Source organism: Hemiscyllium ocellatum, chromosome 36 (assembly GCF_020745735.1).
Source record: "Hemiscyllium ocellatum isolate sHemOce1 chromosome 36, sHemOce1.pat.X.cur, whole genome shotgun sequence".
Lineage (NCBI taxonomy): Eukaryota > Metazoa > Chordata > Chondrichthyes > Orectolobiformes > Hemiscylliidae > Hemiscyllium > Hemiscyllium ocellatum.
The window spans coordinates 28,712,693-28,725,374 of NC_083436.1; the positions used below are offsets into that span (position 1 = coordinate 28,712,693).

General features: G+C 42.7%; 1 protein-coding gene across 1 annotated transcript; it reads left to right on the top strand.

Annotated features, from left to right (window-relative positions):
- The first annotated feature begins 2,167 nt into the window (after window positions 1-2,167).
- LOC132833413 (cytokine-like protein 1) lies at window positions 2,168-3,571 on the top strand. The gene is made up of 4 exons (XM_060851656.1): window positions 2,168-2,424; window positions 2,508-2,552; window positions 2,643-2,789; window positions 3,215-3,571. Exons 1-4 carry the CDS (start codon window positions 2,281-2,283, stop codon window positions 3,293-3,295), a joined length of 417 nt encoding a protein of 138 aa, XP_060707639.1. The 5' UTR covers window positions 2,168-2,280; the 3' UTR covers window positions 3,296-3,571.
- The last annotated feature ends 9,111 nt before the right edge of the window (window positions 3,572-12,682 follow it).

The window sequence follows — 12,682 nt, forward strand, 5'->3', positions numbered from 1 at the left end:
GAAAAAAATCAAGTTGAAGTAGGAAGAGCTGAGTTCTGTGGGGCAGGTGGAGGCAGAAACAGTGGGTCTGACTGGGCAGAAGGAAGTAGAAACAAGCTGTGTGGGGTTGGGGTCTATCAGCTTGGAGGGGGAAGATCACCAGATGAAATGAGGTTAGAGGTTGTTCTGGATACAGTAGCCTCATGCTTCAGGGTGGAATTATGGTCTGGGGGAGGCATCTGAGAGCTGGCCCTCAGCCTCTGCAATGTAGAGGTCGGTACACCCGACGACAACAGCATCAACCTCATTGGCAGGATTAATTATGCTGTCAGGGTTGATCCTGAGAGTGTGAAGTTCAGAGGGAGTTGGGGGGAGGGTGGAAGAGAAATTAAGGCAATCAATGTCACGTCAATAGTTCTCAATGAACAAGTCGAGTGCAGATAAGAAACTGGAGGGAGGGCTGTAGGTGGAGAGAGAGTGTTGAAGGTGGATGAAGAGATCTGTGAGATGGGGTAAGGACTCTTGTCCAAAGAAATGGGCACGAAGCCAAAGGCAGCAGAAGGAGAGTTCAACATCATGTCATGGCTGAAATTCATTGAGTTAGGTTTGTAGAGGGAGAAAACCTGAGGACTTTGCTAAATACAGAACATTCAGCATCGGGCTGCAGAATGTCAGAAAGGATAATAAATACACGACAGGAGAAGGGTTGGGAGAGCGGACGAAGTCAGTGAGAAGGGGGAGGGAAGAAGGTTCCAGAGGGGTGTGGAGTACCTCTGAGTTGTTGCATCTCGTGTCCCTTAATGCCTGAAAGGAAAAGAAAATGTTTCTTGTTCAAATGTTAAACGAGCCAGACAATGAACTGGGGGCAGGGCAGCTCTGTGCCAGCATGAGATGGTGCTGTTAGAGAGACAGAGGTGGAGAGTGTATACATGGTGATGCATGGAACTGAGTGTGGATCTCAGGATATGGCAAGAACAGCTGTCTGAGGAAACTTTAATCATCACCAGAGATCAGAAATATGAAACTAAAGGAGTCATAAACAGAATAGTCTGGCCAGTTTTTGAGATTCACCATTGTTTAAAGTTATCTCATTCACAGAATTGAGTTCAGATTGACCATAATGGAGCCAGGAATGGGGGAGTTAGTTACCAGGGTAAACTGGAAAAGCTGGGGTTGTTCTTCTTAGAGCTATAAAAGTCTGGAAGAGATTTTGTGGAAATCATGAAAACTTTAAAACACTGAAAGTCTGGCAACTTAAGGGCACAGATTTAAGACAATTCGCAAAAAAAATGACAGACAACATGAAGAAAAGTCTTTTTGTTGTTGTTGTTGTTTAAAGTCCCCATTGTGCTAAGACTTTATATTTTCCACCACCAGGAAAGCACCCAGTGGCTCGTGAAACATTAACAAGCAAAGCCTGGGGAAAAGTCTTGATATGTAAAAAGTGGTTAGGATTTTGGAAAGCAGTTAATAAGTGGTGAGCACAAATTTAACATGTTTTTTTCCCAAAGGGAATTCGATAAATAATTGAAATAAGGAACATTACAGAAATGTGGAGTGAAAGAGTGGGGAAGTGGGTTTTACTGTACTGCCCCTGAGAAAGGCCAGCAGACAAAGGGCTTGCTTTTGGGCTGCATTTGTCTATGGTTTCCAGAGAATCATACGCCATGACAGTGTTATGGAAGAGAGGAACATTTGTCTATGGTTCCTAAGCTTCATGTGACACAGTTATGAAATAGAGGAACATGTACTCTCGTGTATATTTGAGATGGAATCTAGGCCAACTTTTTGGGTACAAATGTTGGAAGGGTAAATCGCCATGGGATTTAGTATCCTACCTTCCTGAAGATGATTCACTGTTAGATACACATGGAGAAGATGTGAGTTTGTGTGTGTGGGTGTTGGAGGGTGAGGGAAGAGAGAGGTATTACCCAAGATTGTAAAAGGTGAGGCGTCTTGTCATTCCATCTGAAGGGATTTACAATCAGAAACATAACGGTTCCTGAGCAGCCCAGTGTACAATTCTGCCACAAGCGACTGTTGTGTTGAGGTCTGGTTGGGAACATATCCCAGAGTTTGATCAATTGCAATCTGATTCTTATTTCTATCTCCCGGGGAGGGCAGTTTATCCAGACTGACGTCGTTTCCAAACCCTGGAAAGGGGGTAAGAAACCGCTTTCATTACTTGGAGCAGGTTCAGAACTAGGAGCTCAGCTCCCTGCAGTTAATAAGCAGGGAGGCGCAGTCAAGGGGGGAACCTTCCAGTTCATACAACCCGGGCGGCTGTGAAAAGGGCCAGTTATGGATTTCTTACGGAAAATCGTTCTCCTCTCCACGCTCCTTATCATCGCCGATTGCGCCCCGCCAACATGCTACTCCGCTGTTCTGAGACAAAGTGAACGAATCACGGAGTTAATGGGAAGATTAGATACCTTCTCAGTCACGGTAAACCATAAATCAAGCTGGCTTTTCCTCACCTTTCTTTGTGTAGTGCTTATTCTAACTCAGTGAATATCTTTCTTTGACAGAAACGCTGCCTTGCTAACCTACCGAAGCTCTACATTAATGTGCATGTAAGTACTTGGCACCTGAAGGGAGCTGATCATTCGGGGTGTAGTTATTGTGTGCAACTGGAATATTGATCGCCTATGTTCGTGTTTCAGAACTCTTGTGTGATGACCAAACTCCGCGACCACCTCTATTCTTTGGACAATCTCCTTACTCCCCAGTGTAAGGAGCTCAAGAGAATTGCATTTCTGAAACTACGCATCAAGCGCTTCTACAACCTGATCAGTCGATTCTGCTACCGGGTAACGCACACATTATTGCTATCGAGTTCACCTACGAAGGGGAACGACTATAGATAAGGACTGTAGGTTGTATTTCTAGACTGAACCACCTCCACAGAACAAATCCACATCCCTGCAGTTTTCCCCCTTTCAATTATTTATCGAATTCCTTCTTAAAGCACAAATCCTCCTGTTTTAATGTGTTTCTAGTTCCCTCTTAATAAAAACGGGAAGAACTGCGGATGCTGTAAATCAGAACCAAGAAGTTGCTGGGAAAGCTCAGCAGGTTTGGTAGAATCTGTGCAGAGAAATCAAAGCCATCAGATACTGCCAGAGCTGTTGAGCTTTTCCAGCAACTTCTGTTCTTGTTTGCTGTAGTTCCCTCGTGTTGAACGCGCCGGTACTGTGCAATATTCACTTCAGTGTCACCTATTGTTTGATCACAGGACCTTGTGTTCTTCACTGACGACTGCGCCGATCTGGAACGTCCACCTCCTGCAGATCCCCAGGAACACCTCTCCCAGTGAAAACGTTGGCTTTTCAGCGACCGAGTGGGTTTACATTGGACCACCGGCCTCATCCGAGAACAGAAGGGTTACTTACTTTAATCAAAAGGGCATGCTTTCAATCTGTGTGTGTGTAGCAGGAATGCGTGTTTCTACCTAACAATAAGTTGCTGTTTCACTCAATGGGCGAATGCGTTCCTTTATGCGAGGCAGGGGATTGGGCGCCTGAGAGTAATCTTTCCTACACTGGACCTTCTACTGTACTGCAATTTAGCAAAAAATGAAATAAACGAGATTAGCAAGACATTGCTAGTGTTTGCACTCGTATTTACAGTCCAAAGAGTAAAAAGTGAGGTCTGCAGATGCTGGAGATCAGAGCTGAAAATGTGTTGCTGGTTAAAGCACAGCAGGTTAGGCAGCATCCAAGGAACAGGAAATTCGATGTTTCGGGCCAGAGCCCTTCATCAGGAATGAGGAGAGTGTGCCAGGCAGGCTAAGATGGCTTTACAGTCCAAAGACTACTTTGCTGCTTTTGGTCATTTATATAAATGGATTAGACATGAATAATGGTGGTATGGTTAGTAAGTTTGCAGATGACACCAAAATTGGAGGTGTAGTAGACAGCGAAGAAGGTTATCTGAGTACAACTGGACCTTGATCAGATGGACCAGAGGAGTTGCAGGTGGAGTTTAATTTATATAAATGCATTTTGGTAAGGCAAATCAGGACAGGACTTTCAAGAAATCTTGAATATGGAGTCACAGGGTAGTGAAGAAGGCATTTGGTATGCTTGCCTCAAGACAAATGAATCTTCAGGTGTCTAGCAACGGTGATGTCATCTAGAAGGGTAATGAAGCAATCACTGAGACATTCTCACAAGCAACATATCAATAAGCATTAATCACTGGATTTTTAACTTTTTAGATTATATACATAGGGAAGCAAATGACAATGGAATTTTAGTAGAAAATTTTGTGCAAAATCTTATTTAACATACAAGACATTGGTAAGGACACATTTGGAGTACTGCATATAATTCTAGTCACCCTGCTATGGGAAGGATATTATTACATTGGAAAAGGTGCAAAAAGGATTTACAAGGATGTTACTGAGACTGGAGCGTATAAGTTACAAGGAGAGGCTGGATAGGCTGGAACTTTTTACTCTAGAGTGTAGGAGGCTGGAAGATTACCTTTTTGGAGGTTAGTAAAATCCTGAGGTGCATAGGTAAGGTGTACAACAAAGGTCTTGTTCCCAAGGATAGGGGAATTCAAAACTTGAGGATAAAGTTTTAAGATGAGAGGAAAAAGATTTAAAAGGGATCTGAGGGCCAACTTTTTCACACAGAGGGTGGTATCTATATGGGCTGAGTTGCCCAGAGGAAGTGGTAGACGCCTGTGTGATTACAACAGACAAAATATATTCGGACAGGTATACGGATAGGCCGAGGTTTAGAGGGATATGGGCCAAACGCAGGCTAATGAGACTGGTTTGGTTTAGGAAACCTGGTCAGCATGGCCGACTTGGGCTGAAGGGCCTGTTTCCGTGCTGTATGACTCTGTCTCATTGACCAAATATAAAGTTGCTCTTTCAGTTTCAGTAAAGCTGTTTAGCAGGAATATAAATTTAGCATGTTGTTTAAAATACAGCTACACTTTATTTTTTAAAAGTGTAACTTTTTAAATGTTTTTAAGCGAGACTAAGAGTAAGCAGATGAAGTTCTCTCCTGTTTAATTAATTAGTTACAGGGGAACCTCGATTATCCGAACGAGATGAGTGGGCACTATTTCATTCGGATAATTGATTATTCGGTTAATCGATTAAATGCCTTTCCTCTGGGGCTTGGAGTTTTAAAAGTCTGCTCCTCATTCAGGCCACTGCAGCAGCACACAGCGCATGGGCCCCTGCCCCAACATCGACCCCCAACCCCATACACCCCTACCTCCTCTCTGGGGCAGCTGGACTGGACACCAACAACAAGACTGCTGCAACTGCCTTTGTGGGGTAAGTTTCCAAATAAGACCATAAGACATAGGAGTGGAAGTAAGGCCATTCAGCCCATCGAGTCCACGCCGCCATTCAATCATGGCTGATGGGCATTTCAACTCCACTTACCCGTATTCTCCTCGTAGCCCTTAATTCCTCGAGACATCAAGAATCTATCAATCTCTGCCTTGAAGACATTTAGCATCCCGGCCTCCACTGCACTCTGCGGCAATGAATTCCACAGGCCCACCACTCTCTGGCTGAAGAAATGTCTCCGCATTTCTGTTCTGAATTGACCCCCTCTAATTTTATGGCTGTGTCCACGGGTCCTCGTCTCCTCGCCTAACGGAAACAATTTCCTAGCGTCCACCCTTTCCAAGCCATGTATTATCTTGTAAGTTTCTATTAAGTCTCCCCTTAATCTTCTAAACTCCAATGAATACAATCCCAGGATCCTCAGCTGTTCCTCATATGTTAGACCAACCATTCCAGGGATCATCCGTGTGAATCTCCGCTGGACACGTTCCAGTGCCAGTATGTCCTTCCTGAAGTGTGGGGACCAAAAATGGACACAGTACTCCAAATGGGGCCTAACCAGAGCTTTATAAAGTTTCAGTAGCACAACTGTGCTTTTATATTCCAACCCTCTTGAGATAAATGACAACATTGCATTCGCTTTATTAATCACGGACACAACCTGCATGTTTTCCTTTAGAGAATCCTCAATTAGCACTCCCAGATCCCTTTGTACTTTGGCTTTACGAATTTTCTCACCGTTTAGAAAGTAGAATATGCTTTTATTCTTTTTGCCAAAGTGCAAGACTTTGCATTTGCTCACGTTGAATTCCATCAGCCATTTCCTGGACCACTCTCCCAAACTGTCTAGATCCTTCTGCAGCCTCCCCACTTCCTCAGTACTACCTGCCTGTCCACCTAACTTCGTACCATCGGCAAACTTTGCTAGGATGCCCCCAGTCCCTTCATCCAAATCATTAATATATAATGTGAACAGCTGTGGCCCCAACACTGAACCCTGCGGGATACCGCTTGTCACCGGCTGCCATTCCGAAAAAGAACCTTTTATCCCAACTCTCTGCCTTCTGTCAGACAGCCAATCCTCAATCCATACCAGTAGCTCACCTCAAACACCATGGGCCCTCACCTTGCTCAGCAGCCTCTCGTGTGGCACCTTATCAAAGGCCTTTTGGAAGTCTAGATAGACCACATCCACTGGGTTTCCCTGGTCTAACCTACTTGTCACCTCTTCAAAGAATTCCAACAAGTTTGTCAGGCATGACCTCCCCTTACTAAATCCACGTTGACTTGTTCTAATCAGACTCTGCTCTTCCAAGAATTTAGAGACCTCATCCTTAATGATGGATTCTAGAATTTTACCAACAACCGAGGTTAGGCTAATTGGCCTATAATTTTCCATCTTTTGTCTTGATCCTTTCTTGAACAAGGGGGTTACAACAGCGATCTTCCAATCATCCGGGACTTTCCCTGACTCCAGTGACTCTTGAAAGATCTCAACCAATGCCTCTGCTATTTCCTCAGCCACCTCTCTCAGAACTCTAGGATGTATCCCATCGGGGCCAGGAGATTTATCAATTTTAAGACCTTTTAGCTTTTCTAGCACTTTCTCTTTTGTAACGGCAACCATACTCAACTCAGCTCCCTGACTCCCTTTAACTGTTGGGATATTACTCATGTCTTCCATGTGAAAACTGACGCAAAGTACTTGTTAAGTTCTCCTGCTATTTCCTTATCTCCCATCACTAGGCTTCCAGCATCAGTTTGAAGTGGCCCAATGTCTACTTTTGCCTGTCGTTAGAGCACGTGCACACACACACAACTTTTTACTACAACATTTTGACAAATTCCACGTTTGCCCTGTACAGGACAATGTTGGAGAGATTACCTGGGGAAAGGGGGGAGTTTAGGGTACACCCCTGTATAAAACTCCAGGGAAAAGGTGGGGAGAGAGAGAGGGCGGGAGGTCAGTCATTTAGAGACGGTGCCTGTTTAATCATGTAAACAAAAGACGTAATCGCTGTTGGTAACATGTCTTTGATGTAATGTTTCTATTGGGACTTCGAGATCTCCTTCATATAATCTGATTTTTGAATAATTGGTATTCGGATAATCGAGGTTCCTCTGTATTTTGAGGAGGGTTTTAACAGCGCATCCTGTGGAAAAACGTGGAATTACCGATCACTAACTGCAGACTCCAGAAGTTGCTTCAGAGCATCAGTGAGCAGTTTTGGCGTCAGTGTTGTTCCAGAATCAAGCTCACTGTCACAAACAAAACTGTGGAAGACCAAAGGTCATTTCCTGTTCTTTGGGTTTCTTCTGATAGTTTAACTCAAACCCACAAACTGAGTTTAGCATGCTTCAGTATATTCTGGTTTAAAACCTAAAAGTCGATTTTGAAATGGATAAAAGCAACTTTGATCCATTTTTAAAGAAAAGCAGTGTTAACTCACACTGTAACACACAGACATGTTTTGTTATATTCCAACTGCTGCTTATTTTTCCCTTTGTTTAATTGTTTCCTACTAATTCTAAAAATTCCTTATGTGGTTCAGGTATCACATTTTGTTTGAAGCCATTCAGTTCCCACTCCAAGCATTGTACCGTAGATGCCAACTATATCTCTCTCTCCATGGCAACAGTCTGAGATTAAGGCAGTCTGTTCCCAGCCTTGATGTCACATTTGATCCTGAGATAAGCTTCCAAACTATCCATATCTCAGGGCACCTATTTCAACCTCCATTGCATCATTTGTCTTTGCACTGCATCTCTACGCACCTATCCCTTAACCGAATTTCCAAGTTCACTTCAGCCAACTGTCTTCGCGCTCTCATAATTACTCTCAATTAAGTTTAAACAACTGGTCTTGGACCTTTTATCCTTAAAACTGCAAAATTCAATCATGTTACCATCAGTGCTATGCAGGGACACATTCACAATGAGGTAATTAATTAATCCTGTCACATTGTCTATTACCATATCTAGAATAGCCAGAATATGGTTGACTGTTGAAAAATGGCTCTAAGAAATTTTCCTGAAACACATTATAAACTTCCCTCACAGATCGCCCTTGCCAATCTGATTATTTTAATCTATACGTAGATTAAAATCACCCTTGATTACTACTGTACCTTTCTTACAGGGACCAATTATTGCTTTCTGTTTTTCCTGCTATGCCCCAGTTGTATAGTGCATTGGTGAGACTGTATCTAGAGTAGTGTGTGCTATATTGGTTTCCCAATATAAGACAGGATATAACTGCATTACAAGCAGTTCAGAGAGGTTTCAGTCAACTGATTCCTGAGACTCGAGGGTTATTTTATGAGAGGAAATTGGACAGGCTAGGCTTGTATTCATTGGACTTGAGAAGATCTCATTGAAACAAGACCCTGAGATGGTAAATATTGAAAGGATGTTTTCCCTTATGGGAGAGAATAGAACTAGGGGGTGACAATTTGAAACAAGGGGTCTTCCATTTAAGATGGAAATGACAGGAATTTTCTTCTCTCAGAATGCCTTGGGAGAAATACATACTATACTTTTTACCATAGTGACTGAATTTCAATTGGTGTGAATCCCCTGGGGAATGGTGTTGGAGAGTTTTGGGAGAAGACTTCTGACAGCATGGAATGAGAGTTGGCCATTGTTGGTTTGGTGCTTCATGACTCCAAAATACCTCTCCGTTGGAATCCCAGTGCAATCTTTCAGAAGCCTTGGCCTTCAATCTGTGGAATTCTCTTCCCAGACTGGTAAAGGCAGAGTCATTGAATATTGTTAAGGCTGACGTAGAGAGATTGTTAAATAACAAGATCCTCAAAGGATATAGGCTGTAACCAGGAGAGCAGGTTGACGGCAGAATCAAATCAATCACAATCTTCTCAGATGGTGAGTAAGTTTGAAGGGCCAAATGAACGAATTCAGTTCAAACTTTTAGGTTTGTATGAATGTTTATATGCAATCACCTCAGCTTATATGCTGCTGAAATCCTCAGCCATTCCTTCATTACCTTTTAGACTTGACAATTCCAATTCATTCTTGTTTGCTGTCCCATCTTCTACCCCAACAATCCAAACATCAACCTGAAGTCTGCATTGTGTGTGTTTTAACACATAGGAAGTTCTGTTCACCTATTGCTGTTTACCGACCTACATTGGGAACTGGAGAAGCAAAATAAAGAGCAGATGCTGGAGATCTGAAACAAAACATACATTGCTGGAGAAACTCAGCAGTCACTGCACACAAAATGTTAAATGTATTTTCGACCCAGAAATGCTGTCACACCCGACTTTCTCCAGCAATTTGTTTTTTTTTGTCTTGATATTAAAATTCACATGCTTGTTTTCAAATCCCTAAGAAGCATTGTCTTTAAATTAAAATCGGTGTAATCTCCACAGCCATCATTGATACCTGTACGGATTTAATTCTGACCTCGTGTCTTCTCTGTTTGAGACCCCATCAAAGGCCTTGTGTTCCGGTGACGAGGCTCCAAGCTCTGGAATTCCCTCCTTCAAGACAATCCCTAAAACTTAGGTCAGCTGGCTTAATTTTCCCCTCCTGTGGCTCGCTCTCGGACTTTCCTCTGAAAACGTCCCCGCCAACGTTTCATTTGCTTAGAGGCGCTACCTAAATGCAAGGCGCTGCGATGGTTGTACAGTCGTGCTTGTGATGTTATAAGAGGCGGGGGGACAGGTTGAGGTGCCTCCGGGAGGGGAGTGGGGATAAAACAACACGTTGTGGTCAGTGTTCCCTGATATTTCCACAATGTCAGGTACCTGTGTGTGTGTCTGTATGGCCAGTCTCCATGTCATTCAGAGGCTGCTTGCAGGAGAGCTGACAGCGACAACGTTACAAGAATCTCCATGGTGACTGGGGCTTTACTGCAACATTGAAAGGAGGGGAGGCTGCAGGAGGGAGGGATATGCCTATTGCTCCCGGAACCGACTAAATAGTAGCATTTCTTTTCCATTTACTGCTGCTTTTTTTCTGTTTCAAAACTGACTTCAGTAAAATCCAAAGTAATATCCCCCCACCACTCCGGAGATTTTTGTTATCTTAAGACCCAGAAATCGCTTTCCCTTAATTCCCTATGTTCTCTTTGGTCAAGTCAATGGCCTGCTCTAAGTAAAACTCTCATATGGGGTGAACGCGTTGGATTGCTTTAGCTTCATTGGTGTAGCGCCCCATGAATACGAGCCTGGAGCAGCCTGTCGTCCGCTCCGGCTCCGGGAGAATACCTGAAACTCGACACTTCTGCACCCCCGTAACGGATTATGGCGAGGCGGCAAGTGGAGAGCCACACGATGTCTGGTGCAGTGACAAGTCACTTGATCTTTGCAGGAAAGACCTCACCTGCCTCAGGTGTGACATGCCAAGATGTATCGAGGTAAATTGGTTTCTCTCTCTTTCATTGCCAATTTGTTTTGTACTTTGTTGTTCCTTTGCACTTTTGTTCTAACGCTATAAAGCTAAGTTTAGAAGAGAAGAGCTCCAACTAATTGTTGTTTCCTTTCGAACATCGAATAAGTTTCCCTTCTCCAAATGTCCTCATTTCTCAATTTATCTCCATTATAATTCATCTAAACAGTAGGAGGAAACGCCATTTTAAGCAAGGCATGTTTCTGCTGAATATGATCGTGTGTTTAGATCAGTGCACATTCAACCATGATGTGGATGTGCCTGTATTGGACTGGGAGTAGACAAAGTTTAAAAATCACACACAAGATTTAGTCCAACAAGTCTATTTGCAAGCACAAGTTTTCGGAGCACTGCTTCTGCTAGCTAGAGGGGCAGGATACATTGAACTACCAGGAATATTGACCCAGCAGCCTGATAAAAGTTCGGACCAAGGTATTCAGTGATTGAGGTTCCAAATAACCCAGCAAGCACTGGGGGAAATACTACAAGATCTGATTGAAAATGCATGCTGTATTACTCAGTGAAATCTGGTTGGAATCTCCTAAACTTAACAGATTTATGATGTGACAAAACTTGTCAACTATGTGCATGATATATGAATTAGGATTGGGTTTTGGAAGTGTAAATATACGTCATCTGCGAATAGTCTTAATGGCCAAAATTTGTCAAAGGCTTTCACTTTAACTTTATCCTTGCAATTAGTTCCACTCATTTAGCCTTGCCCTTCTTCGCCATTTAAAATTATGTCACTCCTTGATATTACCAACAAGAATATTGTTCCAATTGTTTCAAAGGAAATACAATGTTTAATCAAAAACCCCTTTATTTGCACAGCTTTAAGTACTTTCCTCCCCTTTTTTGCTTGATTCATAGCTGACTAAGAAAGACTAAGGTGATATAGGACATTGGTGAGGCCTCTTCTGGAGTATTATGTCCAATTCTTGTCACCCTATTATAGAAAAAATAGGAGAGGGTTCAAATGAGATTTACCACACAGTTACTGAATATATAAGGTTTGAGTTATAAAGAACGACATGGCATTTTTTTTCACTGGAGGATGGTTGAGAAGTGACCTTATTGAGGTTTATAAAATCATGAGGTGTATAGATAAGGTAAATGGTAGATGTCTTTTCCTAGGATGAGGAATTCTAAAACTCAGGGCATAATTTTAAGGTGAGAGGGGAGAGATTTTTTAAAAAGACATGGGGGCAAATTTTTTACACAAGGGGTGGTACGCATGTTGAATGAACTTCCTGAGGAAGTGGTGGATGCAGGCGGAGTTGAAACATTTAAAAGGCATGTAGACAAGTACAGGTCATTCTGCTATAACACACGTTTTGTTAACACAAATTTGCTGTAATATGATTGATGAATTGGAGACACTGTTTCTAAAGTGCAAAGTTTTAAAGTGTATATTGCTTTTAACGTGATTCCAGCTCTGTTAGTTTAAATGATGCTGCTATTACACAATTTTCTTGTAACACAGGTTTGCACAAGAACAGAAGTACCTGAATAGGAAAGGTTTGGAGGGATATGGGCCAGGATTAAACAGGTGGGAGTTTAGTTTGGGATTATGTTTGGCATGGATTGATTGGACTGAAGGGTCTGTTTCTGTGCTGGATGACTTTATGACAGCTGGTAAACATGTCCTTCTGTACTTCAGCTGCAGGCGTGGTTTACTTACCATAGCAGGTAATGCACATATTTTCTTGATCAACTTGTTTGGGGATATTATTGCGCACTTCTTGAACAGGAACCCAGGTTCTTCCTGGCTGAGAGATAGGGAACGTTGCCACTGTGCCACAAGAGTCCCTTAGCTGTCAAGGTAATCTTTAACCTGTAATTAACTTCACATGGAATGCAATTCAATACATCTACCCAAATCTTAGTTGTGAATAATGGGAGTGGCTTGGGCATCAAACAAAGGAGGAAAGCAGAATTTGGAATTAATGTCGCTGAGAGAAGTGGAGGAGA